The sequence below is a fragment of the Lepidochelys olivacea genome (assembly GCF_965140295.1).
Source record: "Lepidochelys olivacea isolate rLepOli2 genome assembly, chromosome: 6".
Classification (NCBI taxonomy): Eukaryota; Metazoa; Chordata; order Testudines; family Cheloniidae; genus Lepidochelys; species Lepidochelys olivacea.
In genome coordinates this window covers 87,282,996-87,304,171 of record NC_140416.1, presented here as the reverse complement: position 1 = coordinate 87,304,171, position 21,176 = coordinate 87,282,996, and the positions used below count along the sequence as shown (strand labels likewise).

Here is a 21,176-nt window from a genome sequence, read left to right as displayed (position 1 = left end):
TGTAAAGCAGTCTCTCCAAGAATACAGAGTAAGTCCCACCAACAAACATCCAATCCCTCACCTTTCTTCATCCCCAAAAGCCTCCTTATTCCATCATGGTTGATAGCTCCGCTCTCCGCCCCATTGTCCCCACACCGACGTGGCTTTCCTCTTTCCCACCACATCCAGGCTTGTGGTAAATCCTGTCTCTCCTTTTGTAACAGATATATGTTCTTTTCTCTCTATGCCAACTGCTGTAATCCTGGCCAGGGGTTCATTTCTTGCAATTAATTTCATTCATTTCTTGCATTCATTAGTGGAACCTTCTCTCTGACCTCCTGTCCTTTCAGCCATCCAAAATGATGCACCTAAAATCATCATTCTCTGCTGCCAATCAGACCATGTTGCTTCTCTGTTCAAAACTCTGGCTTCTCTTCACCTCCAACATCAAGTTTAAGCTCCCAGTCTTTGCCTCCCAGGGTCTGAATCTGCACAGCTCTCCCAGATACATCAATGCTGTCATTTCCCCCTAAGCGCGAACAAGCTTTCTGCCAATATAGCTCCCTTTGTATTCACCCTCCATCTCCCCACCTTCTTTGGCTGCTTGTCTTAACTATTTGGTTTTCAGCTGGATGTTATTTTTCAAAGAAAGTAGTATGTGACAGACCACCGTACAGGGTTCTTCTGCACAAAATAATCCACCTGCTGCCTTAGAGCAGCAGTTCCGAACTGACCAGCAGAGCAGACACAGAATTTCCCTCTTGGAAGAGGCAATACCTTGCCAACGAGCCTCCTACGTCCCTTTCTGAGACAACGGGCAGCAGCTCCTGGAAGGCGGTTCAGACGGGCATGAAACCCTGAAAACCAAGAAAAGGAAAAAGCTGAGCACTGAAGGCAGAAGGTTGCTCCTGGCAAAACAGTGATGAGAGACCTTGTGGTCCAGCGCCTAGAAGAATATGAGATTCAGAGTCAAGAGAACTGGGTTTTATATTCTGCTCTGTGTGACCTTGGACAAGTCAGAACCTCTGTGCCTCAGTTTCTCCATGAGAAGACTTACCTAAGAGCTACAGATAAAAATCTATACATTATAAAAAGGTGACTGAAGAAGTTAGGCAGCTGAAATGAAGGATGATTCACCATTTCATAGCGTTCTCTTTTGGGTGGTGCAGCCATCTTTAACCTAGACTTCTGTTTGCTTTACAGATAACATCAAACACAATATCAAAATTCCATTTACTGTAGAGGTACATGCAGAGTGTCCCGATTGCTCCAGTCTAAAAACAGGGCACAACAAAATAATCCAAAGCAAGCATATTTTAAAAATCTATAAACAGGTCAACTTTAATATCAGCTTAAGTTGAGCATCTCTGTAAATGAAATCTGCTCTCTGCCATTTGAAGGTTCACAAACACACTTCTGAACCCATCCCATTCCCTATGGAGCTCACCCCTCTGAGCAGGCCGGGAAGGCAAAAGGAACGTAGAGTCAGAGAGTTTTTCCAGGCCAGAGTCCATTCGCTCCACCTCAGACCGGTGATCAGCTCTCCACTTGGGCAGGAGGTTGGGGACGGTGAATCCTGGGACACATTCTCCCTCATAGAACCAATCACTCTGCTCGTCATCCCCTAGAGAAGCAGCACAGAGTTACTCCAACAACCACTCTGAGTGACCATCAAAATGCTACATATTCCACATCAAAAAACTACCAAATTCACTTGAAGATTCTTTGGGAGTTACTCCTACATTTTATAGCAGTTTTATTTTAAGTTTCATTGATAGTACTGTAATTATAGGGAATTCAACAAGTGCTCCAATTATTCTTGTGCTCAGTCTACCGTGACATAAGCAGCATTTCCCATAGAACGTAGCATCACCCAGCATGAAGGCCTCTTTGTTGGATGGTCCTCTTTACTGAGGTGTTTAGGAGGTTGAGGCAGCTTTATTGCTCTATTGTGGCTGTGTCTCACTGACATTATTTCAGTGCTGTGTGGTGCCTGATGTACAGGTGTGGCTCTTTCTCCAATGTAATTACTGCAGGGGAGGTGAAAGTGTAGTGGCCTGGCACAAGCATTATGGGCTACTACAAAGGAGCCCTCAAAATGGGGGGAAAGAGGAGCAAATGCTGCACATGCTACCAATCTGTACATCAGGAAGAATGAGCCACAGTCAGAGGACAGCAGCTTCAAGGAAAAGTATATCATGCCATTAGGAATGACTGGTGGCTTAGAGCACAGAAAGGGTCTATGAGTATTAACTGTGCCATACAGCTGGCTCTATGAAAACTCCATAAGACCTGTCAAGACCACAGCCCACTCATGTCTGGGAGAGCAACAACCAACCACTTCAAAAGTCTCCAAAAAGCAGAGCCAGTGCAATTAACACAGCTGTGTCCTGGTAAATGAACTGCACTAGACAATATTCTGTTAAAGCTGCCTGGCTAGAATTCTCCTTGGGAAAGTAACAGGTGAACAGGCAGCTCCGTGCAGTACTGGCGCCAGACCTCATCCTGAGACAATAAGCCAGTCCTGCATCCACTCTGAAAACCAGCCATTAGACAAATGAAGCAAACAGCCCAGACCACAACATCAGCCCCCGAAATGACCCACAACAACAGGCAAATGCCTGGAATCAGGATATTTCACAAATACAGACATTTATTTTTATATATATTTGATACATATGCTCTAGACGGAGGCTTCAGAAGTGGATTCGGAGATTAACAACCAAAATATGTTTAAAAAATAAATAAGGACTGTTCCCCTAAACACTGGAAAAAGGATCATGTGTATAAACATGTCAGCTACTTTGGACACTAGAGCATAAGCTCAGTAACTCTCATCTCAAGCAATTTCCTTCAAAGTCACTTGCTACATTAGACAGATAATAAAGATCAGCATCCACTGCTCCTACAGTGCCTTTCACCCTGAAAGATCCTAAAGCATTTTATAAACTTATGTTCAAACTATACACAGGGACCACTCCTCTATCAATGAAATGCAGCTGCTCCTGGGGTGGAAAATGCCAACTGTTCCAATAACATAACAGTTAAAAGGACAAAAAGGGAAGAAACCTGTATCCAGTTGAAACTACACGGGAAATATAGTGAAGCAGAATGTAATTAACTAACTTGGGACTGGGACAGAACATTAAGTTTAAAGGGACTTGCAAAGGAAAACAATTGGGCTTGTGCCCTTTCTTTTGCTTCTTTATGATTGATAAAGAAGCTTTGGAAGGAGTTTGTCCAAAAAGGGTATTTTTTCCTTGCTTGTTTTTCACATTAGAGTGTAAACAGCACCTGAACATTTAAGGCTTTGTCTATGCTGGGAAAATGCATCATCTCAGAAAATGTGTTAACATGTTTTAGCTAAAATGATGTCAAACATGAAGTGGCAACTAGTGTTGACAGAGACAGTCATGTTTTTAAAAAAAGTAATTTTTAACGCAACTGTACCTATCTACAGTAGATACTACACCACATTTGACATCATATTTGTCAAAACATACTAGTTAACACATTTTCTAACATAACGCATTTTCCCAGTGTAGACACAGCCAAGGACAGGAGAATTAATGAAATTATGACATCACAAGATTTAAGAGACTGGAATTTGAGCAACAGAGAGGGGAAGGGATTTTTAGTCACTGTTTAAATATTTGTGTTTGTTTCTTTGGTTGACATGTATTTAACTCCAGTACCTAATAATAATCTTGGACAAAGAATGTGTATGTTACAAATTCAACACCAACACCAGTTGAAGTGTGAGAGTCCACAAACTTCTGAGAACTGCTTCTCCCCTGCCTAATACACATGTTTTGGTTGTTGCATCTCCACCACGCTTAGTATGTTGCTTGTCATCTTAGATTGTGAGCTCTCTGGACCAGTATGTTTCTGTGTCACAGAGTATGACAAGCAGATTGTGGGAACTTTTGTAATATATATACAAACAATTGACCTCTATTGATAGAGACTTCATGGAGTTCATGATGACCTCACTGAAACTAAGCAGAAAAGTCTGAGTAGTCATCCCCAAGAAACCAATAACGTATGTATTGCCTTATATCACACTTTCCAGTATTTGGATTGTATACATTTGATAAATATCATAGCATTTCCATAAGAAAAGCATGGTTTTAACTGAAATCACATGGAATACCTTTGTGATCTGAGCCAATTCCTCTGACTCCTAGCCACTCTCCCTTCCCCGCACATCCTGATCCCCTCCAATTTCTAGTCCTGCACTGCCTTGAATTTGCATTTATAAGTAAAGAGAAATTCCCATATTGCACCAGAGGGAAATCACAAGACAGTAGTTACCTTGACGGCCTTCGTCATTGGTGAAGAGGCCAGTGTCACTGCTGCTGCATACACTGCTGGTTTCACTGCAAAGAACAACCACAGTTAACTGCTGAAAGGTATGCAGCAATAATCTTTTAAATTTTGCCAGTGCCTTTCATCCCAAAAGGACCCCAAAGTCTTTATATACCATACAAAATGGGAATCAATTCATCACTGACACATGATTGCCTCTGGCATGGAACATGTCAACTGTCTAACAGCTCACTACAACACTATGCAATTTAGGAAGAATCCTGTATCGAGTTAAAAAAGGAAATTTTAGGTTATCAGAACATAATTATCAAAAATGGGATTAGGTCAGGGCACCAAGGCTAACGATCATAATTATGACACTCTTTGCAGATATCCCCGTCTCTGGTAACGACCAGGCAACAGAAATGAAGCTAAATGCTCCCCTCGCGGGTCACCCGATGGCCACTGGCAATTGTACCACAACTTTTTCTTTTTAGACTTCCATTTTCCAACATAAATGGAACATAAATGCCTTCTCTTCAATGCCTTCTCCTTTCTTTGGCTGGATAAGGGGCTACGCTTCAAGCACTACAGCAGCACAGCTGTGCCACTGTAGCATAGACCCTACTACAGCAACAAAAGGGGTTATTCTGTTGTTGTTGTAGTAAGTCCACCCCCTCGAGAGGCAGTACCTAGGTTAATGGAAGAATTCTTCCCTCAGCCTACCTGCATCTATAGTAGGGGTTAGGTTGACCTAATTACATCACACAGGGCATGAAATTTTTCACAGCCCTGACTGAGCAACATAGCTAGGTCAACCTAAGTTTAGATGTAGACCAGGCCTCAAGTCCCTAACTACTCATCCAAATAAACCAGTACTACATAGCTTGCAGCTGTAGATAACCACCAGTTAAACTGAGTTTTAAACTTGGCCACTGCTGCTGCTCCAGGAGACAGTTTACGAAGGAATTTGTTTGGAAAATAATCTGAGTAGAAAACTTAACTGTCTGTAAAAAGTTTTGAAAAGGCTGAACATTGTGCTGCAAAATTACATGCTCATGTCAATCCTGGGTATTTGATGGGTTAATGCTAGGATTCGATCTTTTCTAGGACATATTATCCAATACCTCCATTATTCTGAGATCTCTCAGCAAAAGCAATACCCCTTCCACCCTGCACACAGGTTACAGGGCCTTATGGGAGAAGTGAATCCTAGCTTTAACTCAGCATCTGAAATAATCTCAGCAGTGTGGTTAGATAAGATCCCCATGTACCCTGGAAGAGCAACATCACACAGCATGGTGTGTGGTTATACCAGCCACCAATATCCTCAGGAAACTTTATGGGACACAAGGCAAAGGGACAGTGAGAGTCACCCCATCCACAATTAACTGTACGTACTCACTAAAACCATATGCTGTGAAGCATATTACTGCTTTTTAAAAAACATGTTCTGTAAACTAGCTAAGACAATCCATTATACTGGATACCTGAAAGTCTGAACCTTCAGTGCATTAGAGTCCATTTTTCAGTTGGTAGTTTTAAACATACAGATGGAAGAGGTTGCAAGTCCCTCCCACATTCTAGCATGCAACTAACACCAAGTTTTAAGCCAGCCTTTTATGAAGTTTGTGCCATCCATCCCCTAACATGCTGTATGAGAAAGGGACAGTAGTTAAAGCATAGGACCAGGAATCATAAGAAAGGAAAAGGATTATTAAACCAAGTTCCGAATCAAATTAACAGAACAGCCAGTGCCTCAAAGTACTGGAAAACCCTGCAGTGCCTTACAGATACATACTCCGCCACGCTTTCTACCCGCTTTCTACAAAGGTTCATTGAAAGATATCCTTACCTATACTCCCTTTATATTTCAGGCCTGGAAAACGGAGTATCCTGTACACAAGCCTTTCCTCAGGTTCAGTAAGCACTGATTAATGCTCTCCACTTGCAAAGGAGGCTACTTACCTTAACCATGAAATAATGAATGCTATTGATCCGACAAGCTACTGCTATAGAGTGTTATTGATCGCCCAATCTTTGGTTAAAATGGTCCTCATTTAGCAATTTCACTGTCGCAAACACCTGGAGCAAAGCATGCTTATAATTAAATAGTTTGGGGGAGTTAAAGTGAGAGGTGATGGACAGAGATCTCAGCTTTCCAACATTTATTCCTGCTCCTGAGCTATTGTTTGTGTCAGGAGGGACATTGATTTTCTATAAAAATAAGAAAACTAGAAGCACCAAGGGGCTGCAGAAGGTCAGGCCGGGCTAGAGAAGGAGGGGGAGGCTGAACACTCTGTCTCTGTCACTTGCCTTCCAGGAGAAGGGGATTTTTTCTTTCCTGAGAGATCCGCCCCTAATACATCAGCTGAGCCAGGCTCATGACTGCCACTACAGGCTGTCACCAAACCTGCTACTATTCAAAAGGAACTAAACTACAAACTGGGGAGTAACTGGTCATTCTATCAGCCCGGAATATATCAAGATAAAACAAGCGCTCACCTTATCACTGGCTGGTAAACTTAGTACAACATCCAATTTGAAATTAAGCGATACAAAAGGCGGCTAGTTAGATATTGTTTATGTGAAAGATTAGAGAGACAATATGTCATCCGTGAACTTGAAGTAGCATGTGTGTTAGCAAGAATGTTCTCAGACAGCCCTTGGACTATTCTGGTTTGATCTGCCCTATGTAATCACATTAAGCAGACAATTCAGACAGCATACATCTTAGATAAATGAGACAGAGGTTCAGGGCCTCCATTTATAGTTCGTCAGTTCCCCATCGTGTGGGAGAGCTCCAAAATATTAAAAGGGGGACTGAGTGGAGAGGTTTTACTTCTAAGTGTCTTCGCAACTAATCGTCACCATTGTACTGGTAGCTCAAAAATCTCAAATGTCCCCTAAAATGAATCCATGTTTCTCTCATTCTTGGTTTCCCCTTCCTTTTGGCTATCAGGCTTTGATTCCCCTCTCATACCACTCTTAGATCAGTCATTTGCTCCCTCACCATGTTCCTATGTATCTTTCCTTTCCCCTCTTCATTTCAGTCTCCATCTCCCCCACTTTTATGCAGGATGTTTCTTAGTCCATTATCTATGTGTGTGGGAGGGTATTCCAAAATTCTTCATCCCCCACATCCCACTCTGAAGACATGATATGGTAACAAACCTTTCTCCAGTATAAAACTGAATATAGCCCCACCGGTAATCCATCAAAGCTGCTTCCTCATTAAGGTCCTGATCCAAAGCTTATTAAGCCAACGGGAGTCTTTCCATTGAATTCAGTGGGCTTTGGATCAGAGCATAAGCAAAGGAAAGTGATGAAAGTGCTGAGTGTTCTAGCTCCACAGAGATGCTAGCTCCTGCTAATCTAGGAGGAAAGAGGGTGGGGAAAACGTCACTGCTGAATGATACAAGGCATTTGTTCCCATAGTGGCTGAGTGCGACACTTGTGTACTCCTAATCTCTGTTGACAGGAGAAGTGAGAAACACAATTCAATCCTAAACTGATGTACAACAGCCCCTAGAATACCAATACTGCTTCCTGGCCCCGCTTGCTTTGCCAATCACCTTTCCTCTTGCCTGTTTATGGCTATACTCCTAATCATTTTCTCTCCTCCCTGTCCAGTTTTCACACATTCCTCAGGATATGCCCTTGCTGCAGCTCTACGAAGCACTTCACTGGTATCAGATGGAGCATCTACAGCAGAGTGAAAATGATGTAAGCATACCCAGTTTCACTCTGCTGTTTCTAGTAGGGAAGCACTGTATTTAGTGCAGGAGAGGCAAAGGCATGATCCCTCACTGCTGCCAGAAGCGTTCTACAAGGAGAAGTAATGCACATGTATTTCTCCCTCTAACTCCACTCCCCTCACCAAGCCACAGCCCAGACCATACATGTGGAGGTGAGATGGTCAAACATTTTCACCTCTGGATTTCCAAAGAGAATCCAAAGGCTTTGGCAGCAGATGGCAAGTGTCATCTGATGCAAACATATGCACAATAAGCCTTGGTCTACACTACAGAGTTAGGTCAACGCAAGACAGCTGACATCGACCTAACTCTATAAGCATCTACATCGGCAATCTTTGGCATGCGGCATGCCAAGGTAAGCCCCCTGGCGGGCCGGGCTAATTTGTTTACCTGCCACATCTGCAGGTTTGGCCCATTGCAGCTCCCACTGGCCGCGTTTCGCCACTCCAGGCCAATATGGGCTGCTGGAAGCAGCAGCTAGCCCATCCCTTGGCCCGTGCCACTTCCCACAGCCCCCATTGGCCTGGAGCGGTGAACCGCGGCCAGCAGGAGCTGCAATTGGCCGAACCTGCGGACACGGCAGATAAACAAACCGGCCTGTCCCGACAGGCGGATTACCCTGGCGGGCTGTGTGCCAAAGGTTGCTGATCCCTGATCTACACTAAAATGTAGCTCCCACCAATGTAACTCGCCAACTACTCCGACTTAGTAACTCCACCTCTGTGAGAGGTGTAGTGTTTAGATTGATGTAGTTATGTCGATGCAGTATCAGTGTAGATACCGTGTTGCTTACATCGACTGTTGCTGATTTTCAGAAGCCACTCCACACTGACAGTTAAATCAGTACAAGCACTCCTGGTGAGGATGCACACCGCTGACACAAGGAACATAGTATGGACATGCAAAAGCAATTTAATTAATGTAGTGGCTGTATGTCATGATAACTTAGGTCAACATAATTTTGTACCGTAGATATACCCTAATTAGTCTGAGGGAAAGGAACCAACTGAGGGAAAACAAAACAATCACCCAGCACATTCCTCAGGTGATGGACCAAAACAAAGCTGTGTGTTTGCTTTCTCAATGGCTGACACAGATAAGGCTGGATGAAAGCCAGCTGGTTTAAGTTCAATTGAACATGATGGAAGAGATACTGATTGGTGCAGAAAGTACCTCGAGGAGGCTAGCAATGTCTATTACTGCTCCATCAAGTGAGGGAATCTATCTACCCATTGTCATTGAGATACATTCTCAAGGTGCTACTCAATATATCCTTCCTGTACTATTAGATAAAAATGTCTTTTCCCATCTTTAGATGGCAAAAAAAAGCATCCTCTCTTTGGTAAGAAAGGCCTCACCTTGATCTATGCCTTTGTTACAACTACACTAGACAACTAACATGCAGTAACTTGTAAACAGAACAACGTTTTGATCAAGGTACATACAGTAACTGCAAACAAGGCTAACTGGTCACTACAGAATTCTGTTTTCCTTTGCTGTTTCTCATAAACCCTTGGAAACATGAAACTGAAATCAGTCTCATCCATCACTCACTGGCTTGTCAACATGGTTTTACTTGCAAAGACTAGAGCCACTAGCATGCTGGTTGTCACTGTGAAGACAGAGACAACAGACTTCTCATTGGAGCCATAAGCACACCGGTTTGTTATGAGGACAACATGCACATGTCACTACTCGGTCATGAAGACAACATGCACACTGATTTAGCACCACAGGACTGCAGGCAAGGGTTTGGAGATTTTTTTTTTTCTTGTATCTTTAAGGGAAAACTTTGTTTGAGAGGGAACTACCTAGACCAGGGCACAGTCTTTGCAAGCAGCTGTAAAGGAAGTTGATAATCTGATTGTGGTAGGTGAAGGAAAGGCCTGGAGAGCTCACCATTCAGACATGTTTTCATCAGAACCCTGTTTTTGTTCATCCGCTTCACACTCCATCCTCTCCTTCCTCCCCCCTTTACTGAGGAAGGGCCTGTTCTCTGCTGACTCACACAGACCATGGCTGGATGAAGTCCAAGGGGTGTTCTCCTTCCAGCGTGACAGACGCTGCTTCTTGGCTGACTTGAACCTATAGCCTCTCTCATAGTTCCACTCCGACACCTTGAGTTTCTGCTGGAGGCTAGCAGCTACCTCTGAGGTCACACGTTTCACCTTCCGGCGACGCCTGAGGGGCCGGCAGGGTCCATTTTCCGTGAAGGAGTCCGACTCATGCCAAGAATGCTGCTTGCTCTTTAGGGTGGCACTCAGAGCTGGGTGGCGTTTGGCCACAGCCATGTCATCTGAGTCACTGAAGTTGGCAGTCAACACCTCACGACAGTCCTTCATGGCTTCATCCAGGCTTGATTCCGAAGCCTCACTGTAGCAGCAGGCATGCTCCGCCTGGTGCGTGAAGTCTGAGCGCCGCTTACGACCCCTCCTCTTGCGAAGCTGCCGCCGCTGCTGCCTTGGGCTCAGGGCCATCTCTTCCCACAGCTCATCCAGCTTGTTTTGTTCTGAGGTCTGCTCCAAGGCCGAGGCCAAGTCATGCACCAGCTCATCCATGGGCAATGTCTACTAAACACGAAAACAACCAATTAGCACCAGCCACTAATGTCACTGCAACAGCACGTCACTAGACCAGCATAAACTAGAGCCTTCTTCACACCAGCAACTTGGTTAGACACTCACCTTGGACCTGCCCAATAGGACTAATACAGGCAAACTGTTCTTCTTGTACTACAGCTCAGTCTTCCCTTTAAAATTAGGGCTACCACTTCCCCTTCCCAGCCAAGACCGCCTCATGCTATAGCAATTAAAGACAAGTTTATGCCTGACACGGATACAAGATTGCATTTTCTGCCTTGAAGCAGTATGTCCCAGTATCCAGCCTAAAAGTGAAATGGCCTGCATTCAGAACACCATGTGATGTCATACCATCAGCTGTTATATGCAAGAAACAGGGTTGGGCCTGCTCATTACATGACTCTACCAGTCACGAAGGGACTGTGAATGACTTAATAGGTGGCACACTTGGCTCAGACCAATGACACAATGGGTATTAAAGACTCTATGCTGCATGAGGATCAGTCTTTCCAAAGAGGAATAAAGCTTAAGTCTCATACTAATGCAGTCACAAAGATTCCATGATGCTTTGCCCCCCCTCCTTTTTTTTTTTTTTTTTTTTGAGGTGGGAGAATCAGGCGTTAACCAGGAATACTGTTCAAATATCAATCTGTGTAATTATAGTCTAGTTTGTTACATCTCCCCAGCCATTACAGTTCTATATAGGATTGTTCTTCATCTCTCATCCAAAACTGTTGTTTCGTGTGGCTGTGTACTACCAAACAGCTGTGGTTTCCCACCCCACAAATGACTGCTCACTCAATACACAGGGAGTCTTTGATCTAAGGCACTTTGGTGTGCGATACTACAAAACCAGGATCCTGTTGTTATACAATAAATCCGCTCCTGCTAAGATACTGACACTTTCTAACCACAGCAGCAAACTGGACCCCCAACACAGAAAACACCTTATGGGAATATGTACAATAGATTTGTGTACACTGGGGCAGAGCTGCCTCAGGAAATAGGGGACACTGTGCCTTGCCCTCCCCCCAGAGCCCTGATGAGGCCAGGACCCGGGGACTGAGGGAAAGCCTCAGGGAAACACACAGGACAGAAGCTCTGGGCACCTTTCTAACCCAGGAGTCGGAGACGTAGGTAAAATCCCGCATCACCCAACGCAGCACAGACCGACGCCACGACTCCTGCGTTCCACTTCCTCAGCTACTCCCGCAGCTCATCTCCCCGCCGCCGCCTGTCAGCCTTCGGCCGGAACCACCCTCACCCCGCCCACGGCGCCCGCCCTGCCTGGGCCCCAGGCCCCCAGCCCGGCCCTGGCACCGGCCCTGCCTGGCACCACCCCAGGGCCTGGCATCATCCCCCGACCTATGTCAGACCCTCGCGCTAACCGACCCTCCCAGCCCCGAGCCGGGCTAAGGCGGGTCTCACTCACCCGCCCGCCTCGGCCTCTCCGGGGTCCTCGGCCTCCTCTCGGAACAGGACTTCCGGTCTCGGGGGTCACTTCCGCCCCGCGCCACGCCCCCTCAGCGTGCACACTTCCGCCCCGCCGCGGTGGAGCTGTGCGCATGATGAGCAGCTGCGGGAGGCGCCTGGCCCGGGGGCGCACGTGCAGCTCAGGCGAGAGGGGCAGGACGATGCTTGCGCTCTGTTCTCTGCTCCCTTCGGGCTCTTTCTTTGCAGCAGCAACAGTGTGTCAGGCAGGGGACTGGCCCCGCAGCTGTGCTGCCTAAACAGAGAGCGGGGGCTTGGTGTGACCCTGGCTGGGGCAAAGCATACAGCTGCTCCGTGCTGCTCTCCGCCCAGCCTGTCCATCCGCCCAGGAGACTGGAACCACTGCCTCCTTCCCTCCTAAGGCAGTGAGTTTCGGGGACTCTACAATGCCCCTACCAAGAGCCCTAGATGAGGACCTGGCTTTAAGCACAGCTGCAGTGGAGGGCTCTCAGGGTTGGGTGGGACTCTCTTCCCTGCTCAGATTATTTGTTGAGCTTCATCCTTGCGTCTATACAGGTGTGAGCACAAGGCTCCTGCCCCAAGGAGCTCACAACAGGACAAGGTGATAGGCAAGCGAGACACAAGCCAAAATTTTTATTGGCATGATAAAACCAGAGGTGAAAGTAAGCCGGTACAGTGTACCGGAAAGAGCCCATGCACTGTATCGGGGCGGATCGGCTTCCCCAGGCAGCAATTTAAAGGGCCTGGGGCTCCCAGCCGTGGCTGGAGCCCTGGGCCCTTTAAATTACCACCAGAGCCCTGCTGCCAGAGCCCTGGGAAAGCGGCAGTAGGGCTCGGGTGGCGATTTAAAGGGCCCAGGGCTCCTGCTGCAGCTACCGACCTGGGCCCTTTAAATAGCCACCGGAGCAGCAGCAGGGCTCCAAGGACGATTTAAAGAGTCTGGGGCTCCAGTAGCTACTACCACCCTGCTTCCTTTAAATCGTCCCTGGAGCCTGCCGGAGCTCTGGGCTAGCGGCGGCAGGGCTCTGGCGGTGATTTAAAGGACACAGGGTTCCGGCCACCGTTACCACCCCGGGCCCTTTAAATAGCCGCCGGAGCCCAGCCGCCGCTACCCCAGGGCTCCAGCAGGCTCCGGGGATGATTTAAAGGACCCGGGGCAGTAGCAGCAACCGGAGCCCCAGACCCTTTAAATCGCCGCCTGAGCCCTGCTGCTGGAGCCCCGGGGGTCACGGCGGCAATTTAAAGGGTCTGGGGCTCTGCTGCGGTAGCTCAGATGGCAATTTAAAGGGACCGGGGCTCCCTCTGCCGCTACCCTCCGGAGCCCTTTAAATCGCCACCCGAGCCCCGCTGCTGGAGCCCTGGGGTAGCGGCAGCGGAGCTCTGATGGTGATTTAAAGAGCCAAGGGCTCCCAGCTGCCACTACAGCAGTGGAGCCCCGGGCCCTTTAAAGCACCACCAGAGCCCAGAGCCCCGGGGTAGCAGTGGCAGCAGGGCGCCCCCGGGGCTCTGATGGTTATTTAAAGTGTCTGGGACTTTGCTGCAGCAGCTGGAGCCCCAGGCCCCGGGGCTCCCAGCCGTCTCTGCAGCTGGTAGCTCCAGGGTGATTTAAAGGGCCCGGGGCTCCCAGCTGCTGCTACCACAGTCCCAGCCCCAGGCCCTTTAAATCTTGATTTAAAGGCCCGGGGGATGTAAAGGCCCCGCCTCTTCGAGTAGAGGCCCTGCGTCTTCCTAAGGACTCCAGAGTATCAGTAAAATCCTTTAAGTTACTTTCATGCCTGGATAAAACCTGTGTGTGTTACTAAAGTGTGAGGAGATTGAGGGCTTGGGTCTCTATCAGAGGTGGATGTGACCCAGCGAGTACCTGCTCCCAAAGTATGCTACATCTACAGAGTGTGGTGTTTGGCCTGAAGTGGACAGATGGGATTGCATCAGCCTTTATCCTACTGAATGGGGTTATATACTTTATGCCCAGTTATCATTATTGTCTGTGTTTACAGATGGCACCCAAATGCAACAGGCAGTGGATACCTCACAATGCAGTACTGAAAAAATATGTTACATACAAAAAAGCTGTTTGTTACAGGGGAGAGTGCAGCATGCAAAAGTCAGGGAGTGGCAAAGTTAAGGTTGTTCACACATTACCATATAGCATTCAATTACATGTCTATGGACTGTTTTCTCTACCTCATTCAATGCACGTGTTGTACAGTGACAGTGAATAAGGCAGATGCCTACCAACATATGGTCCGATTCTGCTCAGTGTCCCCTTCAAGTTCCCTTTGTTTGACCCTTTGACCTTCACACCTGCCCCTGTTACATTTTTGTTTGTCCCCTGTAATTATTTGAGTACCTGGACCTTGTGGATCCTCCCCTAAGGCTGGTGGAGGGCCCTTTAGCAGTCCTTTAGCCCACTTCCCAGAACCCAATAGGAACATACAGTCCAATGAACACCATTCAACCTCCGCACACTCCTGCCTCATTCACTATCCATCCTGTACACTGAATGAATGGGGGTCCTGCAGAAAAAAAAATAGTATGTAATCATGTAATTACAGGCTTCATGTCCAATGACCACCTGGTCTAGTGGTCAGCTCATGGCCTTCTGTCAGCCTAGTCATCCCAGAGAAGGCTGACTGGGGCCACAATCACCCCCATATACTCCAAACCTTCCACAGAGATTCTGTCACTATAGTGGAGCAGGGGAGGGGGGAAGATAGGGGGACCCACACCCACTCCAACACAGGACCCTAGGGTTTATCAAAGTACCCAGCCCACTTATTGAGCTACTCCAAATTATGTTTTCCCTTGGGTACTTCCAACCACACTAGCGCTCCTCAGTGTGGGGCATGCCTATCCCCAGTCTCTGACAGCCCTGTTCAATCAAGCTCTTTTAGGGCTTTTCAGCTCCTAGAGAGGGGAAGAGAGCCTAGTCCCTGCTACTAGAGCAGCCATCACAAAGCTTTTGCCACTCCTGCCACAGCCGCAGCCTTGCTTTCTGATGCCACATGCAACTCATTTCCCCCCTTTTCCTGGGCAGTGTACTTTTAAACAGTTCCTCCACTAAGAACATGCCCTACACCTGCTGAGGGGTAGCACCTCCCTAGTCCAGTATTGCTGTACTCCCAGTCCTGGTTCAGAGTGGGGCCTGTAGATGCCATCATGCTGTATGAAACTGCATAAGCGCATAGGTCAGAGGCAATGTTGCAAGGCCAGCATTAATTTTGGCATTTATTAGAAAACATCTAGCCCTTCCTTTGGAGATGACTGCAGGATTGTTCCCTATATTAATTTTTCCAGGATTTTGTCCAGTCTAGTTTTAAATATTCCAAGTGAGGGGCTTCCACCATTTCTCTTGAGAAACTAACACAGGAATGCCAGACTAATCAGATTAGTGGCCTGTCTAGCTGCTATACTGTCTCAAAAAGTGACCAATACCAGATGCTTTACAGGAAAGCATAAAACTTCTAGCCCAGTAACTCAAATAAACCACATGATTAGGAAATGGCCCTTCATGTACAGCCTAAATTTTCATTTCCTTTTCCCCTCATTCTTTAGTTCATTCTTTGGAGCACGGTAAACAAAGCTTCTCCCTCCTTGCTTACTCTCTTCAGAGCAGTGTGGAGACAATCCATTTAGAAACCAATCCAATGCTCAATAAAGTCAAGAAGTGTCTTTCCACTTACTTCAATGGGTGTAGGATTGGGTCTTTGTCCTATTGGAGAGGAACCAAGCAACACCCCTCCCCCCAACCCCAGGTTGACAATAGAGACAAACTGGATGGAGCGGCATCCAGCAGTCTCAGCTGGAGTGTGGTATCGCAGAATCTTGAGGAAATTAAACTGAAAGTAAAAGGCAGAGAAAAACGGGGATCCAGGTGGTGATCCAGAATAAGCAGTTCATTGATTTATTCTGTGATTCTGTGGTTGAAGATTATGAGATAGAAATAACTTTCTCACCACTCGTTTGACTCATGGTGTCTTGACCAGTTGTCCACTCGCTGGCACATTCCTTACAACCATGGGCGGCAGCACGTATAAGAGGCTGGGGGAGGCTAAGCCTCCCCAAAAAAGGTTGGCCATGTGCAGGAGGGCAAATTCTGCGGATGTGGCGCAGGTCACCTCCCTTTGGAGGCATGCCAGCCTGCCGCTAGGGTGACCAGGTGTCCGGTTTTTGACCGGAACACCCAGTTGAAAAGGGACCCTAGCGGCTCCAGTCAGCACCACCGACCCAGCTGTTAAAAGCCTGGTCGACAGTGCTGCGAGTCTAAGGCAGGCTAGTCCCTACCTGTTCTGGGGCACCGTGCTGCGCCCTGGAAGGGGCCAGCAGGTCCAGCTCCTAGGCAGAGGGGCCACGGGGCTCCACGTGCTGACTGAGCACCGGCTCCGCACTCCCATTGCTTGGGAACCAGCCAATGGGAGCTGAGGGGTAGTGCCTGTGGGTGAGAGCAGCACCCCAACCCCCTGCCCAGTGAAAGTGAGTGACAGTGGGGAAGAGCGAGCCACTGAGGAAGAGGAATGTAGTGACCCGGGGCGGGGCCTTGGGGAAGGGGCGGGGCTTTGGGGAAGGAGCAGGGCTAGGGTTTGAGTTTTATGCGATTAGCAAGTTGGCAATCCTATTCGTCGCCTTTGGAGCACCAGAAATGAAACTCCCTAGAAGTGAGGGGGCCACTGGTGCCCAGACTGTGGCTCCACCCATGCTTTGTCCTGAGGCCCTGCCCCTATTCAACCTCTTCCCCTGAGGCCCTGCCCTTGCTCCACCTCTTCTCATTAGGCCCCCTCCGCTCGCCACTCGCTCTCCTCTGCTGCACAGAGGAGCAAGTGGTTGGCGAATGAGGGGCATGGGGAAAGAGGCGGAGAAGAGCAGGCAGGCGGGGTGGGGGGGGGCTTGTGGGAGAGGTGAAGAAGAGCAGGTGGGGGGCTCAGGGGAGGGAAGAGGTGGAGTAAGGGCAGGGCCTCAGGAGGGTGGGGTCATAGTCCAGGCACTAGTGCCCCCCCCCTTCTAGGGAGCTTCCAGTGCTCGCATGTAAGCCTCCCCAAATGGAAGGCTCACACACCACCTATGCTTACAACCATTTAGTACACTCTCATGCCACAACATGTGTCCACATGTTGCCTTGAAGATGGGCACGTTAGACCAATATACACAGCTGCCAGGGAATGGCATAGTTCTTGTGTCACATTCACGGAGAGCCACTGCTCCTCCCACAGAGAGCACCAATTAGTCTTTATTTTGACCTCTTCTAGTTGATGGTTCTGTACCCCAGCCTGACCAAAGGTTGTCAGAGCAGCTGTGGCTGCATATGTGGTCTCTCAAACCCAGCTGGAAAAGGGCCTGTATCTCCCCGTGCTTGACTCAGTGTCTAATCTTCAGTCATTTTCTGATTTAGTGAGTGTATATTATCAGGCACCACCGGTTGTTTATGAAGTTCTTATTTATGGAAATATCAGCAACTAACTTGTCTGACCTCTGGCCCTGATTTGAATGAAAGTTACATCTTCCCTATTGAAAGCCTGACATTCCTGTATTGATTTTCTGAAGATTTGTGCTTTGGTAGGTCCCATTGCTGGAGTTTTAGCTCCTGTTTCTACAGATCATTAGCTGCTAATGGAAGCTGTGAGTTCACAGCTTGCGCCAGGTGCTTATTCTTTTGTTGTTTGTTTTCTTTTGGTTTTTAGTCATGGGAAACATAGAATCATAGAATATCAGGGTTGGAAGGGACCTCAGGAGGTCATCTAGTCCAACCCCCTGCTCAAAGCAGGACCAATCCCCAATTAAATCATGCATCTAGTAAGTTGGGCAGGAGGACTCCTGGGTTCTATTTCTGGTTCTGCCACTGACTACATATATCCAAGTCAAACTTAATTTTGTTATTTCCTGCCCATATTTCTAACCTCAGATCTTTTGTATTCTCTGTCCTTATTAGGGTTTGCAGCTCCTCCCAATTTAGTATCAACTGCAAATTTCTTTAACATACCTCTCATCCAGATCATCAATAAAGACATTAAATAAAACCAAGCCTAACCCCCACAACCCAGTTCTTTGCCATTTTGTATTTCCTTTTGTTTATGGTCCTTCTGCTAGTTTTTTATCCATGTGGCAGTGCTCATATTCAAGCCAATATCAATTCATTTTTCAAGTAACATTTTACAAGGCACTGTATCAAATGCTTTGCTTAAGTCCAGATATATTACATCTGTGGCATTCTCTTCATCCATTAATTTTGTAAATTTAATCAGAGAAAGTAATCAGGTTTGACTGACGTGATTTGTTCTTTATAAATCTATGCTGCTTCTTATTACTCATAGTTCTGTTATCCTCTAGATGTTTACATTTTTCATCTTCTTTTACTATTTATTCCATTAATTTACCAGGAACAAAAGTTAGACTCAAAGAGTGATAATTTTCCAGAATCACTTTCTTTTCTTTTTTTAAAGAATGGCACTACATTTGCTTTTTTAAAGTCCTCTGGCACCTTTCCTAGTTTGTTATGATGTTCCAGAAAGTTCAGGCAGTTCATTGAGTTTGTTAGCTGATCACCACACCACCACAGAATGCTGATTTCTATACAAGCTATTTTCTTAAGTATTCCCTTACTTGTTTTTCACCAGTCACTTCAGTGACAAAGTTTTCATTACTTCCTAACTGTGAGGCTCTATACCTTATTTTTTTTGTTGAAGAAAGATTTTTTTTAAAGTAAATCACTATCAAGACCATTTTTTAGTTATTGATTCCACCCTCCTACCCCCCTCGTTTATCAATGGACATACTTTCTGGTACTTTTGTTGCATTAATTTAATTGTAAATTTCCTTCTTATTCTCTTTTTTAACCCTTTTGATGGCAGTAACTAATTCTGCTTTATCACAGTATATTGCTTTCCCTTCCATTTTTCCATTTCCAGTCCAGGGTTTTTTACCCTAAAATCTTAAATCCCTCCTAAAATCTAATCCCTTTCTACTACTGCACTCAACCTTCGTGCTTCACGATGTAAGACAGCTACTAAATGCCTAGGTTTTGGAAGAAACATTCCTTATGGGCCGGTTATTCCATCAGTATCCACTTCAGAGTTTCTTGCACCTTCCTCTCAAGTATCTGGTCTTGGCTGCTGTTATAGATGTGATGCTGGATTAGACAGTCAATTATGTAGCCATTTCTATGTTCATATGTCCTAGGGGTGTGAAAGTCCATAGCAGATGCCTGCTGTAGTTTCTCTTATGTTTTCCATTCCTTGTACCTTTTCCCCCCCAAGTATTTCATTGCCACTTTCTTCATGAACAAACTATTTCATTTGGGGCATAAATTTTGGATATAGCAGGCCAAATTGGGAAGCATCGCTCAGATCAGATTCATGATGGAGTTTTGCCTGAGTAAGGATGGCAGATTCTGGTGCAGTTTGCAGGAGAAAGAAGAAGTGGCAGCAGGAGCTGACCTGGGTGTTTGCCCCGGGGAGCAGGAACCAGGCTGGCAGATGCTCGAGATCAGGCAAAAGGAAGAAAGTAGAGCAGCAGAATACGGACCCTGAACTTCAGAAAAGCAGGCCTCGATTCCCTCAGGGAACTGATGGGCAGGATCCCCTGGGAGGCTAATATGAGGGGGAAAGGAGTCTACGAGAGTTGGCTGTATTTTAAAGAAGCCTTATTGAGGGCACAAGAAAAAAACATCCCGATATGCAGAAAAAATAGCAAATATGGCAGGCAACTAGCATGGCTTAACAGAGAAATCAGTGAGCTTAAACAAAAAAAGGAAGCTTACAAGAAGTGGAAACTTGGACAGATGACTAGGGAGGAGTATAAAAATATTGCTCGAGCATGCAGGGATATAATCAGGAAGGCCAGATCCCAACTGGAGTTGCAGCTAGCAAGGGATGTGAAGGGTAACAAGAAGGGTTTCTACAGGTATGTTAGCAACAAAAAAGTGGTCAGGGAAAGTGTGGGACCCTTATTGAATGGGGGAGGCAATTTAGGGACAGATGATGTGGAAAAAGCTGAAGTACTCAATGCTTTTTTTGCTTCGGTCTTCACAGCAAACAAGGTCAGCTCCCAGACTGCTTCACTGGGCAGTACAGTATGGGGAGGAGGTGAGCAGCCCTCAGTGGTGAAAGAACAGGTTAAGGACTATTTAGAAAAGCTGGACATCCACAAGTCCATGGGGACAAGTGCAATGCATCTGAGGGTGCTGAGGGAGTTGGCTGATGTGATTGCAGAGCTATTGGCCATTATCTTTGAAAACTCGTGGCAATCGGGGGAGGTCCCAGACGATTGGAAAAAGGCAAATATAGTGCCCATCTTTAAAAAAGGGAAGAAGCAGAATCCGGTGAACTACAGCCTCTCCTCAGTCCCTGGAAAAATCATGGAGCAGGTCCTCAAGGAATTTGAAGCACTTGGAGGAGAGGAAGGTGATCAGGAACAGTCAACATGGATTCACCAACGGTAAGCCATGCCTAATCAACCTGATTGCCTTCTATGATGAGATAACTAGCTCTGTGGATATGGGGAAACCGGTGGACGTGAAATACCTTGATTTTAGCATAGCTTTTGATACGGTCTCCCACAGTATTCTTGCCAGCAAGTTAAAGAAGTATGGATTTGATGAATGGACTATAAGGTGGATAGAAAGCTGGCTAGATCGGTAGTGGGTAACCTCGCATGAGGCCCGTCAGGGTAATCTGCTGGTGGGCTGTGAGACAGTTTGTTTACATTGACCATCTGCAAGCATGGCTGCCTGCAGCTCCCAGTGGCTGCGATTCGTCATTCCCAACAAATTGACCGGGAACAGCGAACTGCGACCACGCTTGTGGATGGTCAGTGTAAACAAACTGTCTCACAGCCTGCCAATGGATTACCCTGACAGGCCGCGTGCGGCCCGTGGGCCACAAATTGCCCACCGCTGGGCTAGATTGCCAGGCTCAATGGATAGTGATCAATAGCTCAATGTCTAGTTGGCAGAGGGTATCTAGCAGAATGCCCTAGGGGTTGGTCCTAGGGCCGGTTTTGTTCAACATCTTCACTAATGATCTGGATGATGGGATGGATTGCACCCCCAGCAAGTTCATGGATGACACTAAGCTGTGGGGAGAGGTAGATATGCTGGAAGGTAGGGATA

General features: G+C 46.8%; 1 protein-coding gene across 4 annotated transcripts in view; it reads right to left on the bottom strand.

Moving 5' to 3' along the window:
• GPATCH2L (G-patch domain containing 2 like) overlaps positions 1-12,126 on the bottom strand; it is a 41,638-nt gene extending 29,512 nt beyond the window's left edge. For 2 of the 4 annotated variants that reach the window (XM_084632769.1, XM_084632767.1), the window contains exons 1-5: positions 12,057-12,126; positions 9,945-10,615; positions 4,294-4,358; positions 1,427-1,603; positions 757-836 (exon numbers count right to left, since the gene is read on the bottom strand). In XM_084632769.1, coding sequence (XP_084488895.1) covers positions 757-836; positions 1,427-1,603; positions 4,294-4,358; positions 9,945-10,603 — 981 coding nt within the window. In that variant the 5' untranslated portion in view covers positions 10,604-10,615; positions 12,057-12,126. The remainder of the gene's footprint in view (positions 1-756; positions 837-1,426; positions 1,604-4,293; positions 4,359-9,944; positions 10,616-12,056) is intronic. The other 2 variants (XM_084632770.1, XM_084632768.1) reach the window with 1 other exon arrangement.
• Positions 12,127-21,176: the final 9,050 nt, after the last annotated feature.